The sequence below is a fragment of the Phallusia mammillata genome, chromosome 6 (assembly GCF_965637545.1).
Source record: "Phallusia mammillata chromosome 6, kaPhaMamm4.hap1.1, whole genome shotgun sequence".
In the NCBI taxonomy this organism is placed as follows: Eukaryota; Metazoa; Chordata; class Ascidiacea; order Phlebobranchia; family Ascidiidae; genus Phallusia; species Phallusia mammillata.
The window spans coordinates 21,420,247-21,448,142 of NC_137257.1; the positions used below are offsets into that span (position 1 = coordinate 21,420,247).

At 37.9% G+C, this 27,896-nt stretch overlaps 1 protein-coding gene across 1 annotated transcript; it reads left to right on the forward strand.

Moving 5' to 3' along the window:
- Positions 1-27,211, forward strand: LOC145233730 (uncharacterized). Its single transcript, XM_080098504.1, has 17 exons — positions 1-155; positions 5,673-5,789; positions 6,457-6,564; positions 7,578-7,677; positions 8,262-8,418; positions 9,100-9,301; positions 9,404-9,594; positions 10,001-10,187; positions 11,467-11,746; positions 12,147-12,296; positions 14,008-14,183; positions 21,824-21,916; positions 21,992-22,194; positions 23,658-23,807; positions 24,942-25,096; positions 25,187-25,324; positions 25,449-27,211. Exons 1-17 carry the CDS (start codon positions 68-70, stop codon positions 25,867-25,869), a joined length of 2,916 nt encoding a protein of 971 aa, XP_079954630.1. The 5' UTR covers positions 1-67; the 3' UTR covers positions 25,870-27,211.
- The last annotated feature ends 685 nt before the right edge of the window (positions 27,212-27,896 follow it).

Consider the following 27,896-nt stretch of genomic DNA (forward strand, 5'->3'; position numbering starts at 1 on the left):
TTCTTGCTAAATTAGACTCTGGGGACCAAAAATTCTTATTCTGCAATTTGTACATTGTTTTGCATTTATGGATACCTTGCGCGTTTCAATTGTATTCTTGACAATCGTATTTGCTTCGGCGTGGGGCCAAGACCATCCATGTGCCAGTACAAAAGGTAAGTTTGACTTTATTTTGTTGCTGGGTTTAAAACGTAAAGTCACGTACAGTACTAAAATGCTTCGAACCGTGTTTAATACAGGGATACATTTAGCATAGACTCAGAACTTGTATATGGATGTTCAACAATATATCCTTTTTTCTTTGCGTTTGAGACTTTGCGTTAAAACTAAAACAAACTTAAGGCCTAGTTCAAACTTGCCACTCGTGGAGTGTTGTGTAGCACAAGTTGTTGAATTTAAGATTTGGAATGCAATATAAAACTAACAATTTTGTAATATTTGCATATTTGTTTAAAAATGACGTTCGATTGGATTTAACTTTTCAATATGATGTCAAGCAGCCAAAGCTGCAGATAATGCTTATGTAACTTTAGCCAATACGTTTTAATGTCTTATTTGCGGCTGTGCCGTGTCTACGAATTCACTGTATTTAATGATAAATGTGACAGTGCGCCGAAAAACCACAATCTAGCTTGATTGATTCCGTGGATTTGACTTTACTGTTTGTGGTAAAACCTGGGACCAAATTAGTCACTGAATTTTTAGGCCAAATTAAAGTTACTGGTTGTTTATTCTTTTTTTTACTTTTGGCCAGTTCGGCGATATTCTGAATCCGCGTTAACGTCCCGTCGGTTAAGACGTTGAACTTTGAAGTAAAAAACTTGAGGTTCTAATCCAGATTATCGGTTACTTGGTACCGCAGTTCTAGGTGGAACCAAGCACCGTTCTTAATATTCTGTGTCATGAGTTGTGACATGCATTCTTAAATGGCCAGCTGTGATATTGTAACAAGGTTGTAACGCCGATTTATGAACCATTTTCGTCGAGTTGCGCCGCATAACAAATTCAGCAACATAGGCCATTTATATAGACCGCACGCTCATTAAGTATAAGAACGTCCTCTCTTAAATCGAGATACAATACAAATAAGTTTTGGTAGATAGTTTTTGTTTCAAAAAACATATGTGCTAAAATCAAAATTCTGCTTTGTTATATTAAGATATATTATATTACATTTAATTGTGATCAAAAACTAAACGTTATGGTTGGTGGTTAAAAATCTTATCTTTTCGATCTATTTATAAGCACCACGGTTTTGCTATCTCATGAGTAATTATTTCACTAGTTTCAAACAACATATAAATGTAAATGTTTTACAAGAATTTATTGAACTTTGTTTGACACAACCGATTGAATTGCTAGGCAATTTTGACGGTTATAACACGATTATAATCCGAGCACGATTTTTGCCAACCACAAGTCCATAATCGTTCTTCCTCAGGTGTTTTCTTTGTTATCGTGGTTTTCCGGCTCAAGTCATAGGATAAGCATCTAACAACAAAAACGCCGTCAAACTTAAGAGGCGCGTGCTCTTAGGTCGTGTCGAGGGACACATTGTCGCAAGCATGTGTGCAACCAATGTGTGAAATGATAACATGTGCCAAGGCCATTGCATTCACGATGCTGGTTTGCTTCTTGGTGTTGGCCATCATTTCAAGCTAAATGTCCAGAATAAAATTTTGCGTTGCGTTTGAAAGTTGGCGCTGTTGTGGTATTATCTTTTGTCTGGAATGACAAAAAAGTCTTAATGTTGGACTTCATTTGGAACATATACATTGCGTGGCCAAAAAATATGCAACTTTTTTCTTCTTTAAAATCGACTTTCTGTCAGTATTTAATGTTTTGCGATCGAACAATGACTGTATATGGTGTAAAAACATAACCGAAGAAAAAATGTGGAGGCCATTTTCTTTTAGATTTTTCTGAAGTTTACGTTGCGTAACGTCCTTCTAGGAAAACTTGCCGAAATTACTCATATCTTCTAATTAAAACCAAACAGTGGAGATCGGTGATTGCAAAATAGATAAACCTTGTGCTATCTTTGTTTAAAACCAGCTAAACTTGATAAAGCCCCACGTTATAAACCAACTCAGGCTAGCAGTGTTGCTTATCCAATGTTAGTGAATTATAAACGTAATTTTAGGACATATGCTAAATTGTAGTAGCACCTGGTTGGGTCAATAGTTTCAAATCTTGTTTGTTTACTACAATTTTGCCGGAGAAAGGTTACATTATCTGTGGAAAAAACAAAAACAAACGTTTTGCTGGTGATTTTTTTTATCTCAAAATCGTCTTCACATTCCAAATCCTGTACCCTGAACCCTTGCTTGACCCGCGACAAATAGGATAAAGTGCTTGGAATGCGTAAACAAGATATTTATCTGTGCACATTGCTTGGATGTCAGCGTTCATGACTTGCCTGTAGTATAAGGGATAGTTTATCACGGACCGTTCTTTTTTGCTTGGTTTATGAAGTCATTTCGCTAAAAACAACTCTTATTTTTACAACTCGTATGTTTTGAAAGCTACTGGTTTAAATCCCTACCAGACCTCTTTCAATTTTTAGACCAAGTAATTTGGGCGCTATATGTTTTGAAAAAGTCCTAAGATCCCAAAATATCGATGGTGTATTTATAACAAGCATAACGCATCTAGTTGTGGCCCCATACTTGGTATGTCTACTAAGCTATTAATGACATTAAATAAGTATTGTAATTGCCAAGTGTTGTTGTTGTGGTCCACAATTGTAAGCAGTGGCGAAATTGTGGCCTAAATTCGAAAGTACAAGCCAGGAACCGACCTAAACAACTTTTTTTTTCAAAACAAACAAATTGGGTTAAAATCTCTAAATTTGTGGCACTAAAGGTACCCAGTGTGAAGTCAGGCCCGAATCGATTTGGTTTTAAAGGCAACAGACTTGAATCAGTTCGCCCAATACGCGATTTACACGTTGTTGGGCGTTTTCACACTGGTCAACTTTTACGTAACCGGTGCAGGTGAGTTCACGTGTTTATTCGACGCGGATGAAACTGCACAAAACAATTTTTACCACCTCAGCCGCTTGCAGTCGTATGTCACCAAATACCATTAAAAGGTTGCGATATTTGTAACAATGGGTCGCAGCATTTGTAGCATCGGAAACGTGGTTCGGGTTCTCGGAGACAATGCATCACGACTTTCTAGCAACATTTGTGGCAAGCAGTTGTTATTTTTTAGATTTTTAAAGCGTAAGATTGCGCAATATGCAAACAACTGCCGTAATGCTGAAAACAAACCTTTCTGAATTAAAGTAAATGTGTTAACGTTACTGCCCTTTAGCATGCACGTTTGTGGCGGGGTCAAAGGGCGTTTAAAATGCTTACGGCAGATAACATTTTTGTTTGCGGCGTTTGTACTTATTTGGAAATCGCTGAAGCACATTTAATAAGGATGACTTGCAAGGATATTACGAATCGCTATAATAGCAGGTCGATTTTCATTCTCGCTTCCTTGTCATGACTGGCGCTTTTCTGAAGGTCCGGAAACGCTTACGTCACAGGTCGCGACTCTTTTTTCTGACGTAATCAAAACGTGCGCCATCGGACTCGTCGCTGCGTGGAAGCGGCCACAAAAAATCGTTCAACCTTTTGTAATTTGTTTCACCCATAGCTTTCGGACAGACAAAGCGAGACTGAAAAATCCTTAAATACAGTCTCCCAGTCTGGGCCGTGTGGCAACCCAGGCGTTGTTTGGGTTCCCGTGGGTGTTTTCAACACGATTTCCTGCTGTTTGGCAGTTGTTTGCGATTCTTTTTGATAGTAGTGATTAGGCATACGTGAAGCGACAGCCCTACATCGTGTTTCGATGCTGCCAATGCCCAGTTTTTATTAGCGTACTTTTCTGGCGAAAACCTGTTAATGTCTTGTAGTCACGCATTTTTACAGATTCTTTGGAGACATTTTGCTTCACGTTTCAATATATTGCTCAACATAATCTGCAAACATTAATATAGTGTTTTTTCGCTGTTTGGATAACAGTCTTTTTCAATGTCATCAATATTAAGAGGGAAGTTTTATTTATTTATCAATATTATGAGGGAAGTTTTTTATGGTTTTTAGTCAAAGTAAAAAACATGTTTTAATGTAAGAGTTAATCAAAATGTGTTCGACATTACTAAATATTTAAATAAAATGAGAAAAAACGAAAATGTACTTAATAATATCATCTAGATGATTTTTCAACGGTTTTGCGGTTTGCGTTTTTTGCAAGGTTTTTGTCAATCATACTAATTACGTGGGAGCATTATGACGCAACAACGGGATTTGGTGCTTCCGCAAGGCTCGTTAAAAAATTGGCTAAGCTTCCCCAATCAACTCTTGCGTTTCAAGGAACAATTAGAGCGTTTACGTCAGAAACGCATGCGTTGGGGCCGAAATTGGGCCTCTGAAGTATTGGCTCACGAACCAAATGTATTTTTATTTTAGGTGCTAGGGTTTTAAAATGTGGAACGTGTCTCAGTAATTACTTTGGTTGTATATTAGGAATTTCATTCGCGTGTTACTTTATTGGCTCGTTATCACGTTTTGTTTATGTAATTTAAATTGTATTTTTCACTATAGATGTATGGTATAATGTACACAGATTTAAATTGATAAAAGATAGATGTTCATGTTATAGTATAAATCAACACTGTGAAATGAGAAAACGTACCTAATCGTCGATATAAGGCAAAAACGGTTCTCGTTTTTTTACCACTGCTAGACATGACTTTTAATTTATTCACTTCCTGATGAGATTTGGCTTCCTTTGTTTGACCGAGCTGTAAACAATGGTCTCAGTCCCGTCACAATTGATTATCGACAGTAAATATTTTCGCGCAAAAATTCTTGCACGCCGAGCGATTTACTACGCTGCGCTGGCGGTATGACGTTGCCTTAATGCGATAATATCTCTCTTTCTCGGCTTGTCCGGGCGTTTAGGCGAACTTTTCTTGGAAGAACAAAGAGCAAGATTTGGAGTATGACCTCCCGCACATAAACATGTCCAGCTCTTGACGTGTGGGCGCCAATCGATGTCCAGATCGATTAGTTGCGGAAAAGTTGCTTACAGAGAGTTCCCGCGCGATTCTGTGAATGCGACTGCGGTACTTTCCTAAGCTCAATTATCTGAAAATTGAATTTGTTAAACAAGCACTTTGAAACTTCAACAAATACGCAGTTATTAACATCTTAAATCAAGAAACGTATGTTTAAAATTTACCGCACTGCGTAATGGGTCTGTATATTAGTTGCGAGTCAGTTTCTATTTTAAACATTGTTGTAAACAACTTCCACTAGGACTGTCTACGTAATATTCTACATATAACTAGTTAAAAAAAACGAATTTAAACACAAACGTTGGTTAATTTCGGTGTGATTAGTGGAAAATTTTTGATGCTTACGTTTTGGTTATCTTTGACATTAGTTCGACTTTTATTACTTTAACAATTTTCTATGTAACTCTTAAAAAAGAACTATTACGTTGATGTTGTTGTGAAACCTCTTCACCTCTTTTTAAAACACAACACAGATGTGGCAAAAACATTCGCCGAAAACTAAGGAGAAATGTTTTTTCATACTGACGCAAAACCCCCTTTTTGATCGTCTCAACCGCATGGTTTCCTTGTTTCCAAATTGTATTTGTTGTATCCACAGCTGACGTCACAGTGAGAAACGTCACCGAACATGTTTCGTTTAAACTTCCGAACGCCAGCGACCTGTCCTCGCACCAAATCACCGTTACCTATTCGTGGGATGTGTCAGTAAAGGGAGGTAAGTTGTCAAAATACTGTGTGTTCACTTTCTATTTGAATAAGGAAATGACGATGTCATCTAGGTAAAATCTCGAATGATTCTGCTTGTTGCGACGTATTTTTGTATTCAGTTATTAAATAGTTGTAAAAAATAATATATTATAAGGTAAATATTGCACGTTTTGTTTTGGCAACAGTGCACACTAGAGGTAGTCTCAATTGACAACTTAACTTTGTGTAGTTTTAACTACCCAATAAACAGGATGTTTCGTCAAAAAAGTGGCCTTTACGTGTCTAAAATCAATTAACAATTCTTATCAATAGTACATTCAAAACAACTTTGTTGATCATGCAAACGAAACTTGCCTGCATATTGTGTTCAATTATGCTTCAAAACACGACTGATGCAATGTTCAAATTTTGCAATGAATAAGGTAATGAGACCAATTACGTCAAAACAATTGAGAACATCAGCTTACAATTCCAATTTCCTGCCTTGTCGTTTAACCAATCACATTGCGCCTGCCTTTTCATGGCCTTCAGCTTCCAGCAATTACAGGACAAGGAATTGAAAACTTGTAATTAAAGTTCCATGTTGCGAACTTATTGCCGCAGAAGCGATCGAGGTTTTCGGAGAAACATTTTTAATATTGACACCCAATTAATTTGCTTGTTGATTGTTTCAGGCCACCACTTTGACGGGTTTCTCTACAAATTTTATGACACCGACCAACACTCGTACGCCAACGTGGGAAAAAGAAGTCTTTCTTTGAACCCTATTTTTCGATTTTTAAGTAAGTCTTATCATGCTGACACGTTTTCTTGCTGTTTAACTCTTTTTTAATTTACACATACTTAGAAAATCAAACAAACAGAAGCAAAATTATTGAAGAAAATATAGAAAAGCTACTAACCTAACGTGTTGTTAACATTATATGGGTGGCCTAATTTATAAAGTCAATAATACTTTTCAATTGATGTCTTAATTAGATGAAATAGTGTCGAATTTGTTTACATGTAGGTTAAAAAATGTTGTTGAAAAGATGAATAGTTATAAGGTATTAATACCAGTAATGCATGTATAACTTAAGTTGCGATTTGCCAACTAAATATATATATTCTTTAAAATAATCCTGAACAAAAACTAAACAAGGAATAGTTGAAATTCTGCCGAAGATTTTCAATTGTCTTGGCTTTGTCAGTAACGCGCAAAATCGCTCCCAAAACTATGTGACGAATTCTTGACTCTTTCAAGTCAAGCTTTTTAATCGCAACCGATTCTCTGAACGCGACAGCATCTCTGCTTACCTTAATCGTTTCGTTTCGTCGAAAACAGAACGCCGGTGGGCGGATTAGTCTCAAAGCAGAAGCACTGCCATTTTGTTTGACTCGTTGTTATGTTATCTACCATCTTGCTGCGGAAAGCACCAGATTTTGGCCGATGTGGAGATAAACTATGCGATTTTATTAAGACCCCGGGCAAGACCGTAACTCTTCCTATACTGCTGCGTTTTGTTCAGTTAATTTCTTCAAAGCGGTATCGGTGTGTAGTTTGCCATTATTTGTACACCAAAAATGTGAGACTTGAAAAAACGAAAGTGCCATAGACCGTTACAATGTATCCACTATGTACAAAGAAGTTTTGTTGTTGGTTGGGCTGCCTTTTAGGTCCATGTATACTGTGCCTAGTTTTTAAGCAATTGATGAACATTGACCTTCATTTACCCTAACAACTTTTCTGTGTACTGCCTTTTCATTCAGTTGAAAGTTATGTTTCACTTCGTTGTTACTAAAAGTCTTTTTGCAGGTGATAACCCATTATCGCCTTTGGAACTTCCCAGTACATCAGGATTTTCATCTTTTAGCAGCGATATCTCGTCAACAGATATTAATGTCCGACTAGCAGAGTAAGTTATGTGCAAATGATTTTTCACATACACCTACTTTTTCAACAATATCATGATAAAAGCATTGCATGAATGACAACGAAACGGGCGATTGATTGAAGCTTCCGTTAACAGAATCACGACTGATTATATTCGTTGTCGTAATAGCTAACAAAAGCAAAGAATATGCTCGAAAATCAGGTCTGCGGTGAGATTCGAACCCATGACATGAGCCTAATCCTGGGCGGTTCGTATCCACAAGACAGCTAATGCTAATTTAATGGCAAATTTGTTTTTTTATCAAGTTGACTTGACAATTAACCTTAATATATAGGGTGTTTTGAAAGTCAATTTGCACTGTTCTCATAATTTGTTTAAACAAAAAAAAGAAGGATCTAAGGCTGTATTGATGCTAACGGGGGTCACTTTCAACATAATTTAAAATCGTTATTCGTATTTACCTCCTAGATTCTGTACTGAAACAGTCTGTTAATAAATATGTAAGTGCACAGTGACTTTCCGAACACCCAGTAGAAATATTAAAGAGCTTTGACTGATTTTGTATTCGATCATAACCATTATTTCATATATTCGTGCTTTCTCAGATGCAAAAACTATTTCAATGAGTCTGTATGGACGGTGGCCAAGAACGGATCTTACGTGCAATGCAAGTTTCCCTGCCTTGACCACTTTGGATTACCTTGTGTGACCGGTACTGGATTGTGCAACATGCTTAAGGATGGACACCAGTGGCTGAAACGGGTAAAGTCAAGATTTTGGCAGTAAAACCTTGCAAAATATGTTGCTTTTTGTTAAAATTGCAAAAAAAGTTTTGAACGTTTTTATCATGGAAATACTGTAAAACCAATGGAAGATAAAGTCCTTAACAGAAACCAGTTGGTTCATATAAAGGGATATTTGTTTCGCTCATGTGGGATCATGTGTTCCTGGAAATCGATAAACAAATCGATATAAAAACGAGTGCGAAATCAAATACGGTAAAATAAATAAACGCAGCAAAAAAGTATAACAATAAAACGAAGGATTGCCGTTACTAATTGCCAAAGCTGCCCGAAACGATCTGAAAACCCTACCAAAACAAGCGCAGCTCTGGGCAACGAATCAAGGGAGCAAAAAACAAGACATGGCGTAAAAAGTAGGATAAGCACGTGTAAAGGTGATGCATATAGTGATCGTCAGTTTAAGCCATGTTGTTGATGGTATTGATCCACTACTAAAATTTTCGTTTTTCAAAGAATTATTTTTTTGTTCAATTTTTCCTAACAAGTTGGATAACTTTTTCAGTTTAAACTTTCTAAAAATTGACCCAACTGTTCATAGTTAAAAAAAAATGTTCATAGTCTATTTTAAGACATTTTTAAACTTCAATGCGTTCTGTAAAACGTTTTTCATTTTTTGAAACACAAATCAATTGAATTTCAGGACGCACGTGAATTGACATTTGACATTGCTTTCGGCCGACATTACACATTTGAGATCGCAGCGTACGTGGGCCATAAGACGACACCAGCTCTGTACACGACGAAAAACTTTTACATCTTTTGCGGAGAACATCTCATCAACGAGAAAGGAGTAAACGACTTACTTGCTTACCAGTTTTGTGATCAAGCGCAAAATATAAGTGGTAAGTTTAAGTTGTATTGCTTGTGGGCAGAGACCGTGTCTTCAATTTAGTCAAACTATTACCAACGTTTTACATCTATTTAATCTTTAATTATTGTTTCAGAAATGCACACTGCTTCGAGTCCAGTAGCAGACTTGGAGGTCTTCGCTTTTATGCCCGATTATGTGAACCATAAAACAGCCGCCATTGTAAGATGGAAAGCCCCACATGACGTAGTGAAAGGAGCAACAATCGAGGAATACGAAATAGGGCCTCCAGCAGGGATCGAGATAGAAAACGGTGGTTACGCGCTGGTAAGCCTAAAAACAATGGTGCGCTGAGTAGCTAAGGCAGAGTTATAATTTGAGCCGCGCATTTCTGGCCGGTTTCTAGATTCAGTTTGAACAAAACGCGTTTGATTCGGACCTGACTCCAAACAAGGCCACAGTTGTGCCACAGTTTTTGTAAATAAATGTCTCGTTCTAATTCGGGCTTCAAGTTCAGGACGGGTTTCCGGATGGTATATTCAGGTCTAGGCCCAAATTTGGCCCACTTTTGACGCAGGGCCCAGGCGCTTGAACAAAATACAGTCTCCTTACTTAGAAGCGTCCTAGGTTCCAACGCGTGAAAGACGTCAAACAAATGAACAAAATTGACATAGGTGCAACGTCTTGCCAACCTCAACTTATATGGTGAAAAGCCTACATTGTGTTTTTGCAGAAAGCCAAGACTCCTGAAGAAGCTGCGATTAATCCTTGGTACAACATCACTTTGCTCAATCTCAATTTCAATCAGACTTATACGATGGGAGTAATGCCTTACGTGCCGCGCGGGAATGATGTCTGTATATTTCCCGGAGACTGTTCAGAATATGGTATGAGGGCCACCATCAACATCGCTGTGTCAGGTTAGCACGAAAATCATTATCATTTATCGGAAGCTGAATAAAAACGTTATCCGTTTTGTCATGGGTGTCCAAAAATGAAGATTTTTCACGGCCAAATGCCTTATGTGAAAATTGCGGCAATCAACTTTGACATATTGATCATGACTGTGTTGATTGGTTAAAATTGCATAACCTTTATCGTGATAACGGTTAGGTACATTATTTTATGTTTTTAAATCCTGATTCAGTGCAATAGTTTGACATTTAGCTTAGACAAAAGGGCCCACAATCACTCCCCAAAATTGCAATAAGTGTCGTTACTTTAAGACTTTGCAACATTACACCCAGAAAATATATTTTAATCAAAGCCATTATTGTCGCTTGTAAATGACAAATAGAGTCAACCAGAGTTGCAAGTCGGGCCGGGCTTTTCGGGCCGGGTTCGGGTTCGGGCCGGGTTCGGGCCGGGTTCGGGCTTAGGTATTTGTGAGAAAACGGGCTTAAAACGGGCCTGACTTTACGTTCCGTGTCCGCCATTTAACAAACAAAATAAAATCACTCGGCTAAGAAACTCTGGCTTTGACCTAATGCCCACTCTACTCTAAAACGTATTGTTTACCCCATGGTCTACTATTGATCATTGTGTTTGTTGTCTATCTCTTTTTTCTTTCTCATCCTGTCAATCAAAATTTCGGGCCTAAACGGGCTTCGCAAAAACGTTTCGGGTTCGGGCCGGGCTTCGGGCTCATACTTTCGGGTTCGGGCCGGGTTCGGGCTCAGATTTCGGGCCCGCTTGCAACTCTGGAGTCAACCCTCTGACCGTTTTAGTTTTGATCAGTGTACATGGTTTGCAGCACATTCAAATTCCACTAATTGCCAAAAATGTATTCGCACTGGCGCACAAACACCATTAGGTGAATGTGATGAGTTTGGTTGTATGCAAATGAGGTAAAAGTGCAACTGAGTGCGTTAACGTGTTGTCCTGGTCTCACCTACTTATGTTAAGTGGGTTCCTGGAACGTAAAATGATTGTAGTAGCACTTGGTCCGGCTTTTTTAATTGCGTATTTGCGTTTGGTGAGTTTGTGTAACCACCACAAGTTTGATTGTGAAATGTTTACAATTATTTATGAAAGATGCGCATTCTGTACATGTATAATTGAAAAAAGGTTTGCTTGTGAATAAAGGTGACAATTGTGGGTCTAAATTTATGCTTTTTACAAGGCAATAGTAATATAGTTGCGAAATATAAGTATTTTATTTTTGGGACAGACCTTTCAAATTCTATTGTTCTGAATTAGATGTAGACGCTTGTGTGAATCTCCTTTGGTCGGATGAACGAAGTTATTGCGACCACCAAGCATCGTGTGTCGATTTGCCGCCAGAGAGCGAGCTTCCCGCCAACTGCTCATGCGGAACCGGTTACCACGGCAACGGGATCGCGGAGATCTGGCCGGGCGGCACCGGTTGCTATGACACCGACGCGTGTTTGGATTATAACAAAACAATGACCATTTGTCATCAGGATGCTTTCTGCGTGGACCGTAAAGCGCCTGAAACCGGATTCACTTGTCGATGCCAGTAAGTTGCTAATTGCAAAAACAAACTTTCCCTGGTTTTAATTGTTTCTTTGGCTTTAGAAATCTTGTGTGTCCAGATTCACTGTTAATTTATCCTGAACCACGGTTAAAATCACATTTGCGAAACACATTGCGATAGTATTAATCCAATAATATCCTTTCAAAAAACATTGATGTTAAAACTATTTTCCTTTCAATAAAACGTTGATTTTGTTCCAATTTTATCCTCTTAAAAGCGTTAATGTTAACCTAATTTATTCTTTCAAAGTTAACATGGGTTTTAACCCAATTTTATCCTTTAAACAAACTTTTGTGTTAAGCCAATTTTATCTCTCGTTAAAAAGTGGTTTAGCAATGTTGTACCACGATTGAGTTATAACTTAAAACATATATTTTAACAGGGACGGCTTCTTCGGTGATGGTTTTAAGGGCGATTTTGGTTGTGCGAGCAAATCGCTGGTGATTGGAGTGGCTGTCGGGATCCCTATATCTCTTCTCTTCATCATCGGAGCCTTCTTGCTTTTAAGAAGATGCAGAGTCAGTCGACGAAGGTAGGCATCTCTTGTTGATTTGTTTGCTTACAGCACGTGACGTCATCTACATAAGACTGTGACATCATCACGGCATTTTTTACTCCAACACGACAAAATTTTGGCGTTTTTAAAATAGCGGTGTTTGTCCAAAACGGGTCGAAATGACGTCATTAAAATAATAACAATGGGGTGACGTCATCGTGGTGCAAAGTGGCTGTAAAGGGCAGAGCAAAGTTGAATTTCGAAGTACACCGCACATGTATTTCAAGAAAGCTGCTAATGTGTGCCAGGGGGGCGTGTGCTTATTACACGCACGAAACGATTAAGTCGTTGACTTTGCACGCTTGATGACGTCAATGCGTGACAATATGCTGTGATGCGCCTTTTCTTTGCTCGGTGTGGCGTGATCTTTTTTAAAGTTATAATTCTTAGAAATTAGCAATTAAACAGATATGCTAGTTTTAAATGGTTTGTGCACGGAAGAGTGAACAACTGCATGGAACAATTTTAGATGTTTAAAAAAATATTTTTATTGCTTCTGAATTAGTTTTCGCTTAAAATATCAATAGCAACATTTGTTCAGTGTAATTACAATTGATGGCTTGCGGAAACGGTTGATATTATAATCCTCACATTAGGGCTAAATGGCTTTTATGGTTTGTCACGCAATCACACTTGTCATAGTGGCACATGCAGTGGGTCTGTGGGATTTAAATCGTTTAAACCGACATGATTGTATGTGGCTTTATATGTCCACTACTAACAAATTCTTAATTTTATACTGCAGTGTGCATATCTGTACCCAGTATAAGAAAGATTTATATTTTATATTTTCGTACTAAAAAATTTAAAAGAAAAGAATTATTTAAAATCAAAACACTTTCTGTGATTTTTTTCGGAATAAAAGGTTTGAAAGCCTATTCAAGAAAAAGTGAAACTTTTAGACATAGACTTACATATATAAATGAATCTATCAAATCTTTTATGTTGGGATTGGAATAAAACAATTTTGAAAGCATTAAAATGTTTGGTTGATGTAGCTAACATATTTACCTTATCTGTTCTAAGGTCTTACATTTTAATTCTGTTCTAAATGTCTTAGTTTCAAATACTGCGAATAAATGACATTCCGAAAGCGTATTTTAGGTACAAACAGCTTTAAGCGGTTGCTTGGCTGAAACACACTGCACCGCATTTTTAATTTTGTGGTGGCTGTTGAGATCAACAACACAAAGGTCACAAACTGCTGTGGGCCACCAAACCTTTAACCATACATTAGTGCGCAAATAAACTCAAACTGTTATAGCATTCACCCTTGCCCGTTTTTATTTTCATGGCTGATTTCTGCATTTTGCTAAAAGCTGTGCATCCGTTTTGTCAAACGTTTGTTTTTAATTTTAATTTAACCCATTTCAAATGTCTTTCCATACTTATTTTTGTGACAAATACGTTTCAAACTTTGCGATTGGGATTGACATGTCCAGTTGGCGATCGTTGATCGGTTCGCAGGGTCTCGTGATGGCTTTTCTAGCGAGATAAGAAAGCAACCTTTACGCGTCTTGTTTTAAATTTAGTTTTGCGCTTTTTGAATGTTGTGTTACAGCCTCAAAATAGTTGGCACCATTTTAATCACCTATTACTAGATACCCCTTGACATATTATGCACCGTACTGTAATTTCATATAAAATACGTTTGCGCCAAATAAACTTCTTTATTACTTTATTTCAGATCGCTTGATTTAAAACTTTCGAAATTCGTCCCGATGCGAACCAACCCGTACACAGCGCCGTTAGTGATGCGGAACGATCACGTGGCTAACAGGGAAGAACAACGTCAGCTACCAAAGAACGGAGCAGTGTTTGGAGCAAAGTGGGAACTCCAGAGAAAAGACATTGTGCAAGAAGGTACAGTTACTAACATTCTGTTGCAACAGGGATTTTAAAATAGAATTTGAAAAGGAATCCGTCTGGATGTAAACAACAACTACAAATGCATTTAAAAAGGTTTTTCATCGGGACTAAATCTGACTCTGGGGTCGTATTTTAGTGAGCCAAACCTATTTAGGGCATGTGGATTGAACGCGTTAAGAAATCTAATTTTATTTTCATAACGAGAGAAAGGCGCAAACAAAAACAAGGAGTTTTCGCAGAACAAGCATTGCTAATTTATCTTCCAAATTCTCCAAAGTTACGAAAACTGTCGCAAAGCTTTTGTTGGTTGTATTTGTGTCAAACCAATTCACTTTTATAAATCTGCCATTCCGACCAACCAATCGTAAGAAATTTAAACCACTTAACACTAACGATTTAATTAAGGTGATATTTGGTTTGAAAAGCAGGTTTACAGTAGATCACCCAAGTATTGGGTGAAGCACCTATGGTCGAACTCAATACACCATAATTCGTTTTTTGTTCGCAAACCTTGTTATTTGAGAACGGCAGCATTCATCTACTGCGAACACTTGAACGTGAACTTGCGGCTAATGCGGAATGTTGGCCACTGCATTGCGAAAGTCATCTAAGTTTGAATATAACAAAACTAGTGGTGACTGTATGAGTCAGGAAATGCTGTTTTTCTTGTTTTTGTTTCTTAGTACCAAGTAAAAATTTGCATATGTGGTTGTTTATCGGTAAAAAATTACCCCACAAAGGCAAATTTATGCAAATTGTGGGCATTTTCTACTTCTTAAGCATTCCCAACTGACTTGTTTTAATTTTTTCTGTGGTAAAATTAGCATGTAAGAGATTTTCGTATAGTTGTTTGTGGCTTTGACTCTAAAGGCGTCCCTCCTGAGGTGCGGTTTTTGCGCTGATCCGATTTCAAACGCTGTTGCATACGATTTCTATGCCTTGTTTGGTTGTCGGGGAATGCGGTGTCATTTAATCCAAAAATCTAAGACTACATACAAAGCACATTGGTGTGGTAGACTGCTACATAATACGCTTAAAGTTTTTGCATAAAATTGATAAAAAAGTAAAATTACACACGTGTTATCCAATATTTTTTTGCGTCAAAAGGCATTCACTTTTTCGTCCGTTTATTGTGCATACTTGTGGAAATTAAAATAAACCCAAACAAGAAACATACAATACAAAATCACTTATTTCAATGTGACATTACGTTTCGACAATATTTTGTCATTTAATATGATAGGTTAACTCACGAAAGCTGGTAAAACTGGGAAAAGCAGCAAATCACGAGAATGCATCTATTTGCATTTCGTTTAATTTGCAGTGGTTTCTTTAACCGTTGAACTAGAGATAATTACGCCGAACAAACAAGTTAATAGTTTGGTTTTTATATCGTTGCTCTAGATCAGAAGCCCACGGGACCACGATCCACGTAGTTTACTGTTACAACGTCAGCACACCCATCTCATATCATGAAACAGCCAACTGTTTATTTCACATCACAAGCTTATTGATTGCAGTCGTTTGTAAAACTCATACTCTGGCTCGAAGTAGAGTTCAGTCATAAATCAATCGTTTTGATAGATTGTGGAATAATGAGCAACAACATTTTAATGGCGTTTCCATGGGATATTTTTTTTTCTCACTCACAAAGGTTTTTGAGTGCAAACATCCGTTACCACTTCAAAACCTTACACAAAACATTCCAAATTGCCTGTGAAACATTTTTTGATTTGACAAATTTTTAAATTTATTTAACACAGGATCCTGATTTTTCAAAGCGTTACACTGCCATAAGATCACAGTCATCGGGGCTTCACAAGTTGAGGCTTTTTACGAAATGCCTATTTTTCTCAACTTTAAACTTAATTTGTATCCGACCTGTTTAACGCTTTTACTTAACAGTCATGACCAAACAACAAATATACCAACACGTTAGGTTGATTAAAAACCAGTTCAAACCGGTTCGAAGCAGTTCGGCTATTCGCAGAAGTGTGCTGGCCATCATCTTGTTGTGAGCAGAAACAAACAGTGCATCGGTGTACGGGCTCCGCGCAGTAAACGCCTTCGCTTACACCACACACAAACAACGACTGAAGCGCCGAGCTTATCGCTTTAATCGCCCGATCTTCTATTGTTTGTGAGCACGCCGATAATTTTTTCTAGTCAAGCAAAATACGCGACTCGGTTTATTTTGTTGCTTGGGGTGTTTATTTGTGACGTCACATGATGACGTGCATTTCCGGCGCATCGTGCATCGAAGCGAACACAATAATTTTTATAAATTGTTGGCTGTTTTGTAGCAAATATGTGTATAAAACCTGTGTATAACTCACATTTAGTTAAAAGTTTGCACAAAAAATATGCGTGAGATGTACGAAATTGTTTACTATTATATTTTTCGATTGAAATATACAATTATGCAAGTGATGCATTTTATTACGTGGAAGGCAAAAGTCAGTATGTGTGTAGAGTTTACAACGAAGTCTGTGTATATGCATGGCTGAGTTATCTTTTAGTATTTCTGTGTGTTTACATCAGCGCCGTTAAAAAATCTGATAAGTTTACGTGCACGACCGTCTCGGATGAGATTTTCTCATATTGGTGTGAGTGACGTTAATCTAACTTTAAGCGGATACTCGCTGAACCTATAAGGTTGTTTGCTGACTAAAACTTCAGTAAAATTAGTAGTCACCAAATATCTTTAAATTGTGCACGTAGACATGAAATCAAACTCACTTTGGTAATTTATAATTTTTGTTTCTTTAATTAAGCTCATTTTGCTTGATAAAGGAACGTATAGCAGTATAATTGCGCTAGAACAGTTACCAAGTTGGAAATTGCTGCACAACGTATGGACGTTAAAAAATGGGAAATGGCGTAAAGGACAAACCGTGGACAGATGTTTAACGCTACAGCTACTCAGCGCCATCTTCAAATGCTGTCAAATGACTAAAGAATTGAACAACCAACGACGTTTCCCTAATAAATATGGTTTCTGACCCTGTGTAACTTCATGGCGGATAGAATTTAATACATATGCCTTATTAACACCAAAAATATTTTCCGAAGAAGTTGAAACACCTTGGTTGCCAACATGTCTTTATTTGGGTATTTTTCGCTTTAAATGCTCGTTATGAAACCCAAGTACCCTAACTTCCATGCTTGCATAACAGCGGTAGTGACTTTACGCTTTTCCTAAGCCACGCCCCTTTTTAACCACGAAAACGCATTAGCTATCTGCCCATAGTACTTTAAGTGTTCGATTCCCGAACGTTGTATACAAGTAACTGCAACCTACGCACCGAAGCTTAGCTTGTTGACGGGCAAATGCATTTAAAAATCTTTTGCAGTTATTTGAGTCGTTGATGTTAAGATCTGCGTCTTGCATTAGCACATAGATGAGCCTTGATAACTGACAAGTGAAACCCACCACACATCCAAATTCCGGGTGATTTTTACGCCTTAGGGTCCTTAAGTTTATAACCCTAATGAGCAGAAATGGTCTCTTGGTGTAAATTGAGGTATAAATTTGTGAAGCAAAACTAATATTGTTATAAGTACAGATCGTTGGTCGCAAATCCTTTCAAGTTTTTTTTTCTATAGTGTCCCTCCAAGTTTGCGGTATTTTCTTTCGCTAGTAAAAACGCCACTATTTGTAAGTGTTTTTAAGTAAATAATGTTTCGCCAAAATCAGGTCCCCTTAACTTGGTTTACTCGTTTTAACTGACCAAGACAACCAAATGCATTAAACTGCAAAAAATGAATAATTGTTTGCATAAGGATCAAATGAAATGAAGCTTATTACAAAGTGTGAAACATGGTGAAGTTTGTGCATTTTTGAACGTGTAAAGGCCAGAAGCATTTTGCTTTCAGGGCATTTCATAAACACAGACTCGAAACTGTAGATTTTCGCACGCTATCAGAACGTGTTTCCCTAAACAGCATGACACACTTATTCATTCCATGAATTATGTGGCGTGTCGCTTTGATCAGACCGCAAAAAAACATGTCGCCTGTCGCGTGCGGCCGCAACTGATACCGACCGAGTCTTCACTTGTAATCTCCTTGATGAGCACTTGCCGGCGACGTCACGGATCGCTCTGTGACGTCACACAGTGGAAATGTGTAGTCACAATGCGACCGCAAGTGCAGTGTTGCTTATGCTTATCGCTTGCTGATGATGTCGCCCAAAGCCTTTTTGGCAATCGCGGGCCGGTTTGGTCGGCCTCTCGTCGGTTTACTGTTACACAAGTGTTTTCAATGCCGTTCGTACGAATATTACACTCTTGGTGTGTTTTTAAGCCGATTTATGTTTGAAATATTTTCAAACATATATTGTGTTTTTAATTTTTTTGGAACCACCATTAAAATCACAAGGCCATCAATTTAGACGGTTTGGCTTTTTGTTTGCAATCAATGGCCCCATACACAATGAATGAATTTTCATTTTTCTTTTTCTAAATAAAAATATCGCTAGCTTTATTACGCTTCTCAAGTTTTTCGGGTGTAAATATTTCGAATTTTATTCCATTTTTATCAATCTATTTCACCTCGGGTTTCACATTTTCAACTTTTTGGCAACGGTACACCCCCAACTTGCACTTATGACCTCGAGTTTTGATTCAACTCAATGATAGCGAACGCGTCAACGAACGATAAAATTCCTTTGATGACAAATGACCTGCCCGACTAAGCAAGAACCAAGGATGTATTTGTTGCTTACGGCGCTTGACTCTGTCGGAAAACTTTTTTGCATATACGACTGTAGTTGACATAAAACCAATAGCGCCCTTTAGTGGACGTACGATTTGGTTTAAATTGGAGCAAAAGGGTGTGTAAGTCTAACAATCATACAAACGAAACATGTCAAGTTGTTGTGCAAGATATTCTGCACAGACAAAAAAATATGGTTAATCAAATAGTTTGTAAAAAAAAGCTCGTTGGCTGTCTTTACAGTCTACAACCTACCTTCAGACGGTTATATGTCTTTGTTTCGTAGTCCATGTGATTTTAGCACTATTGTAAAGGCTAGGAAAAAGGTTAGTTAGAATAAATTTATAGAATAAACCATATTATTTACTTTACCGCTAAAGTTCGGCCGTTAACCCGCTTCTAGCATCAGCTAAGACAGGGCTTCCCAAACTTTTTTGATAGCGACCCCTTTTAATCTCTTTAAATTTTCCGCGACCGTTCGCGGATAATATGATAAACGTTTATTGTATTTATTGAAACGACTTATTCCAGCGAAAACTAAAAACATCCTACCGGTACTCGGAGTCTACTACTTTATCCCCGATACCTCTTACGTGCTTTCGCCTTTAGTTTCTGTCACATTGTTTTTCAAATTGGCACTTTTATCACCTTGGACCAAGTTTAGGCCGTTGCAGTGCTTTGCAAACGGACATTAAACACTGCCAAAAATTCGTAAATTTATTACCTATTTTTATTAGAGAAAGTTATTGCGCCATACAGTACTTAAACGTTAGTCTATAACTCAACATATCATCTTCATGTTGCAACTTGAACAAAAATGACATTGTGACGTTATACAAAGGTCAAGGCCGGGTGTGTGGGGCACCCCGTACTCTACGCCAGTGTATGGAGTATCTTCTGCAAAATTGGGTCAGCTCTCTGCGACCCCTCAAGTTTATTAAGCGACCCCTTTCGGGGTCACGACCCCCAGTTTGGGAAGCCCTGAGCTAAGACATATGTGTCTTGTTGTCAGCATATATTAAAAACCACATTGTTTACATCGATGTTCAAATAACACAGCGGCATTTTTTTTTTGAAATATCATCAGAGCACATCAACATATGTGCACTAAGCAATCTTTTAAGTAGACGGCCGAAACTGTGGAGTCAAATGGGACAAACGTGATGCTTAAATCCGATCCTCTTCATTTATTTGCATCTTCGTGAAATGTTCTCGGAAAAAAACGTGATGTTACGGGGTTGTATACCTTGACGCACTCAATGCATATTGCAGTAACTCCACTAAGCAAAGAACATCGTGCATAACATCTCTTGATATGTATATCGCTTTCTTGTTCTATTGTTATATGATTCAGCAACTTTGGACACGATTTTGTGGTAGGGGTTATACCAGCTCTGGAAGTATCATGAAAATCTACATAAGGAATCAGAAATAGCTTTCCAATTCTATTTATTATGACTTTTCATTGATTGGTATTGAAATCATTAACCGCTGGCACTATACCGGTGCTTAGTAATACCAAACTCACATTAAAGACGCAAAAGTATTGTTTGTTTTGTCTGGAAAATCTGCCGCAAATAAATCGGGTATATGTTGTACGGCAAGCTTCAAAGTTACGTACGAGTTTGTTCAGAACTTGAATTATTTTGACAATTTAATTATTTTAGAAATAGCAACCTTTCTGTGTTTGAATGCTGTTATTATAAACCTGTTTTGGTTTGAGACGATGAAACCGCAAGTTTGTGGGTTCGAATTTTGACTTGACCTTTTTAAGTTATTCTGAAAAGCGCTGCTCTAAATTAAGTATTTTTATACTGCATTGGCAATTCCTTGTCACAAGAGTGTTGATTATATATTTCAAACTTTTCCTGTAGAGTCCACTTTGAATTTCTACTTTTATGTGTTTTAAACAAAGAAACGGTTTTACCTACAAATTTAAAATGTGTTTCGCCCTCTTACATTCCATAAAACGACTAACGATGGTTGGCAAATTCAGATTGAAAGGTTATGATATAACAAAATAACAGCTTTTGTTTCTGCCATTAGGTCTCTGTATCTCTGTAGAAAGGCTTATCTATGAACAAAATCCATACAACAACTATTATACAGTACGAACAGGTCACAAACCTCGCGAAAAGTTTTTAAATTTTAAAATCGGTTGAGACCAGATACCACTTATCTTACACATTGAAAAAGCCAGGCAACTGCAGTGAGTCTTTAGACATTCAGGTTCCTGCTTTATATTTTTCTTGATGAGTGCGTTTATTTTTTACAAAAGCGTTTGCTGAAATTAGAGGTTTATCATTATAGTTCAAGTTTGCTTCTGATGAATTAGGTCGGCAGCCACAATGACTTTCGCTAGAGCTCATAATTACCGTAGAAAAGATTTAGGCATGATTAGCAGGTGGAAAAGGTTTTATCCGTTCAAAGCGACATTTTGCTGAGGAGAATCGTTGCCTTGCTGTTGTTCTTAAGCTCTGTCCATGAAATCGTTTGCCCGATCTTAAACCACAGTTTTTCTCGAAAGAATTTGCTTTGATAATGATCACAAGCTGGAGGTAATTGCTGCCCCGGCCGTTCAGTCGTTTGTGCATTGAATAATTGGCGCTTTGTCAAGGAAAAGAGTGTTAGGAAAATGTATGGTTACATCGCAAAACAAAACTCACGCAAACTTTAAAGTGGAAAACACATGTAAATAGTGTTGTTGCATACGTGTTTTTTGTGTCTAAATACATATAAAAAGATTTGTGATCCTGTTTCAGCCTTTAAATAAGGTTATTTTTAAGGAATAATTTCATGTCATTTTACCCTGTTTTAAGCCGAAACTCTTTGCACCAAATTTAAGGAAGCCTATATACTACAGTATATTAAAGGAAACTTTTAGAAAAATTGGTAACCGGTTTTCATCTTATTCACAGATATAATCGGCCGAGGAAACTTTGGCGTTGTTCACAAGGCAACTTTGACCAAAGACGGAACACAAAAAAATGTAGCAGTGAAATCCCTCACAGGTCAGTATTGTAATATTCGATTTGTAAAGATTCCATTTTTTTGGAAAAGCTAAAAGTAATTTTCTCTCCCAACAGGCGCATATGCGACCTGCTACCGTGACGACTTTCTTGCCGAGATGGCGCTTCTAATATCGCTCGGTCACCATGACAACGTGTTGGGTATGATCGGGGCTTGCACCTCACAGATGGGGGCGGACGAAGAAAACATGTCACCCCTGCTTGTGACGGAATACATGACGTACGGAGATCTCCTGCATTTTCTCTGGGATGCCAGGGAGGTAAGTGTCACGGATGTTTGATATTTCAAAGGCGGCTAACATAAATTATTCACATTAAATTACATTGTTTAGCTCAAGTTAAAAAAAAATCTCTTTTGAGGTCAGGTCGTACATTGCCTTCAAGTATTATTGTAAAAAGCTAAGAATCCCTAAACAATCATAGTACCCCTGGTCTATTGAAGGCGTTATACTGAATCAAATATGATTTATGAAAGAGTATGCCGTGATCTCTAATCCGCAGTGGCGTTTCAGGGCTGATCCAGTACGTGTGTATGTCTACCTTAGCTGAATTCCTAAACAATGTATTTTACGCGATATACAAGATCTGTGCAAAATAGGAAAAACATATAAAATGGGTAAAGTATGTTGTATTTAACGTCCGAGTTTAAGAGTCGATTAAAATTAAAAACTTGTCGGCTTTTGTATTCTCCTTTTATGGAGCCATCTAACACGGATCACCAACACACAGTCTTTCATGTTCAGCCAAATACAAATGACTGAGAATTTGCAAGCGCTCGGGAATTTCCCAAACACGTGATCGTTGCTACAACAACAAGTAATCCGATTGGCGGAAAAAACCTGCAGATCAAGCGAATTAAAGCAAGCAATGCATGTGATATGTAAAATCGACAAATTCGTAAGCGATTTGACCCGAACAGTCATCAAAAGAACAAAAGCCTGTACTTTAGTTTTGACACAAATACCACTTTACAACAAGTCGCTTGTCGTTGAACAAAGGAAAGGCGTTTTAAGCATCAAAAGCGCTGCAATGGAGAGATTAGAAAAATGATTTTTTTCTGCGTCATACCTTGCTAATCCAGTAAGCGGAAAGTGAAGTGCTTGATCGCGTTTTCTGGACCGAAATGTAAATATTTCGATTTTCTTCCTGACACCGGCGGAGGCGGTCACCTCCCTTTTCATGGAATTCTATCACCACTCGCTTCTCAGTAAAATGCGTTGCCATCGTTTCGCTGCGGTCTATGTGCAAAGCGTCGGTTTGCAGAACTCGGCGAAAAAACGCATTTGACCTTCAAAATGTTTCTATAATTGCCTGAAGCTCGATTCTTTGAATTCTTTGTTTACCGATACTGATCTAACTTGGCCAAAAAACGCAGTCGCGGTCTAAAGTATATATTAAATGGAATAATATTTAACCATTAAGTCGCAGAAATTCCGTGCAGAAGATTTGAAATTGGTACATGACGGGTTCAAATGACCAAATTGATATCAGTTAACCAAATAGTTCTCTAACATTTTAGTGTGTAACGTTTTTTTAAAACATTGCCAGTGCTTATGACGCAAAAAAAATAAAACCGATGTGCGTTTTTAAAACTAAAAGCAAAAATTGACAAAACTCATCGTCATTTCGAAGGAACAACTGTTTGTCATACTGTATTGCACAAATAAGCATTTATACTGTCCAAAACGTTTTATCTAAAACCCTATTGTTAATGTGTTTGCAGCCTGCAAAACGCGAAGCTGACGCTGCTTACGATTTCACCGAAAACAGTTTGTACAATATTGGCCACCAGGTGGCGAGCGGGCTCCAGTTTCTTTCCAGCTCGAAGATCATACATGGTGACGTAGCGGCGAGAAACATTCTAGTCGACGAGGTGAGTTACCCCGAAAATATGTCTAAAAAACGCAAATATTTATAGCTTTATTTCCTAGCAAGTATCAGTACGAGTCCTTGAAAAAAAAAACGTACTTTTGAATTATTTTTGACCGCTGTTCTATTTTTATTTTATTTTACATTTTTGTTAAATTTGAAAATGATCAAGTAAAAGCAGAAATAAGTTACTACAGCATCGAAGTAGAAATAAAATGGTTGGGTTTACCTGGATTGGTTTTAACTTCATAAAACTTACTTGTGACTTCGGCCATGCAAACATGTCAAAAATTGCTTGCAGATTTTACAATTGTCACATACAAACGATTAAGAACAGCTATTTCTCAAAAAACTCGATATAGGGTCTTAGAAAGTAACCTGATCAAAAACAAAACCGTCAATGAAGGCGTTTCCATAATCGCTATAGTTCACTTTGCACTTACGATGCAAGCAATAGAAGTTATCGAAACACCCACATTCCAATGTATATGTTCACTACACGTAAGCTCTTCAGTAGGGATGTGCCAAAACTGCAAATGTTCTGTTTGGTCGAGCATCGAGCATCTAACTTTAACGCTCGGTGCTCGGCCGAGCACGCTCGGTGCATTATGACGTCACAAACAATCCCCTTTCCACGTTTTAGCTCTACAAGGTCTCTTACGTCACCGGCGGTGTTTTATTAAGCTGTACATGCCCTTTTAAGTACGCGTTTTTCCACTATCTAATACATTTGAAAAATCATTCGTTTTTGTTCATAGACACCCTTTAGAACACCAGTTACGTATGTTAGCAGGGCGTGAATATGCAAATTTAACGCTCGGGTCAGTTTGTACAACTGCTCGGTCGAGCACCGAGCATTAAAAACAGCGATGCTCGGCACCGAGTACTCGGGTTCTGGCTCGGCTCGGCCCATTCCTACTCTTCAGCACTTTTTTTCTTTTGGTCAAATTATTTCACTTTGTGTTATTTACTATTAGTGACATTTCAACAAAGAAGTATGTGAGAAATCATAGCCTCAACATCAGCTCAGTGATCAGTTGTTTACTTGTTGTCGGCAATTATTTACAGCTTTAGCGTTTGCAAATGAAACTTTTAACCTTTAACAATTCGAGTAAAACTGGAACCGCCCTTTTCGCAGAATCTACAATGCAAGATCTCCGATTTCGGATTAGCAAATGACGTTTACAGATACGGCATGATCAAGGGCGCCACCGAGCGACGAGTGCCGTTCAAATGGGTCAGTCCTGAACGCATGATGGGCGGGAAAGTCCCTATTACGTGGCGCAGTGACGTGTAAGTTTACAAGTAGTGCAAAAAAATTTTGTTGCTTAAAATTTCTGTACTTATAAACGTTTTTTTAAACAAATCTTGTTTTTATAACAGTTGGTCGTTTGGAATCCTTTTGTACGAAATGGTGACCTTAGGCGCTGCCCCCTACCCCTCGATGGACCCCAGAATGATTTTCAACTCCCTAAAAAGCGGATACAGGATGCCAAGGCCAGAATCGTGCAACGAATATCTGTAAGTGAAATTAATTATTTTGCGCAAAAAAAAACATTTGTTTCGATTTTGTTGAATAATCACCCGTAAATGGAGTTTTTTTTTTTTTTTTTAAATAAATAATTTGAAACTGATGTTTTTGTAGCTATGAAATAATGATGGACTGTTGGAAGTGGAGCGCTATCCAGCGGCCGAGCTTCACAGATCTCAAAACCAAATTGGCAAAGCCTTTGTCCCAACACACCGACCCAGAAGACTTGACCTTGAAACGATCAATTCATGCATCTGATGACCTCGACATTCAACAATACGAAGCCGACATCGGTCGTCGGGACGATCAGACAACAAAGCCACCTAACGGTTGTTTAGAAAACGGCAGTGTCACCACTAACGGCGGTATTGCACACTCTGGCCAAAATGGGGATGTGGTCCACACATCCGAAACCAGCATTGGAAATGGTTCACTAGCAAATGGTGGTGTAGAGTTTTTTGCTGGAAATATTATTGTCCAAAGCGAACCAGATGCAAGATCAAATGGTTTTGTCCCAGGCACGGAACCAGTGTGAAGTGTTGTCATGGTTACAAGTAGGAATGAAGAGCCATATGACCCTCGTTGCTTGGAGGCATATTCCTTAAAGAAGTACTTTTTAACGGTACATTTTCACTCAAACATATTGCTCCTGCAAGAATACAATCAGGGAATACATTGGCAAAAGATACTGGTCATGCCTCTTGAATTAAACACTCGAAATCTAACAAACCAATACAGCTGGGCTTGTTCTGTAACACGAACTATGTTTATTGAAAACAAAAAGCAATACACTTACTCAGGGAACTAATAAAATCACTTTCAACAATTTCAACTAACTGCAAACATACAAACGTTCAGCACGTTTTAGTGCTCGATTTTACGATGTTGTTCCTTTTGTGCGTTTGAATATGAGACGACTTTATCTTGCGTCATTGTTTAGCGTCGTATTTTTTCAGGGAAGTAACATTCATTCCACTCCCCCTATTATCCGCGGAAATGTTAAGTTTGTGTATGAATTGCTCCTAACGCGGTGTTGAAGTTACAACGCAATGTCCTAAACACCCGTTTTTGACCTCATAAGTTATCAGGTTTTGATGGCAAATTGTGGCAATTATTTTGTTTAACTCTTTTTTGTTTAAAATATTTTAAATAGGCATGGTTGTGGTAACTATTTTCCAATTTAGCGCAAACTTACCACACATGGTTATGTCACAATGATCTGAATCATGTTGCACAAATTTAGTGGCTGATATTGGCAGCACAGACTTTTACTCTAAGATTTTTGTTTAATTCTTTTTACTTTTTGTAGCACAATGGTTTAACAAACAGTTTTATTGCTCCAAAGTGTATCTTGTGCAAGGTGCTTTTGCTTTAACAATCAAATATTCTCATTGCACGTTTCACCAGTGCGTCCTACTGGGATACATATTTTTTTGAAATACAAACAAATATTAAAATGATCCTACATTAGCGACGTTAATGATTTTTTCATCAGTACACTTTTCCTGATATACCTCACAATCACTTTCTTCTGCACAAAAAGGTGTTTGCAAAACGAAATCCAAGAGCAAAAAGCTCACAAATTGAGCAAATAATATCTGTTAATGGGAAACCGCCACATGGCGCACGAGAGCATGTCACTTTTCCTCACGAAATAATTTGTTTTTGAAATATGAGCAATCTGTCTGTAGTCTGTTTGTATATGATCTTGTAGCGCCTTGTTTTTCTTTCTTTTCTTGCTGTGCCAACCACTCCTCGTGTCACGTGCTTTCTCTCGCGGCATGACGTCATCGAGTGTGACGTCATCGCCCCTACCTCGCGCTCTGTTTCGGAGGATGTAATTATTTGCTGGAAAATATACGATACCTCATATGTGGCGCTGGAGTCGTTTGTTAGTGAGGCTATATTCAGCTTTTGAAATTCGCAAGGAAAATTTTTAAAGCAATGCATTGATTTGATTATTTAACTGATAAAATGACTACGGTTTTGATGCTACTTAGTTGGCAATTTTGTGTGTAGTAAGGCTCCACTTACAATCCGTGTTTACTGAACATAACAGAATTTTCATTTTAAATTATTTTTATTGTTTGTCAGTATATTGTAGTGAATATAAGTTTTAGCTTGGTTTTGGACTGCGAATCATGATAATATTAGAAACATAGCATATACTCATTTACATTAACTCATTTTTTAAAAGAGAATTCTTTTGGTGTAAAAACATGTCAAATGCAGTTTAGTTTTACATTTTTACCCTTTTACAAATAAATACCTGCAACACAGTCAATCCTCACAGTAAGAGCAGGCAACAGCAAACAAGGTTGTAACCGGCCAATATATCGTCGTGTGTCGGGACCTGTTTATTGCCTCTTCTGCTCAGGCTGTTTGGTGTGTGTACCCTTGGCAAACATGTCCCACCTGGCACCGTCTATGTGCTGCTGGTGGACCTAGGTAGGCCGTTTTCGCGACGCTAATCGCATGCGTGGAACTGATAAGCGTCGAAAAAGCGTCACCAGCTTTGGCGGGCGATTACCTTCGAATGTAGCAAGTGTTGAATGTTGATAT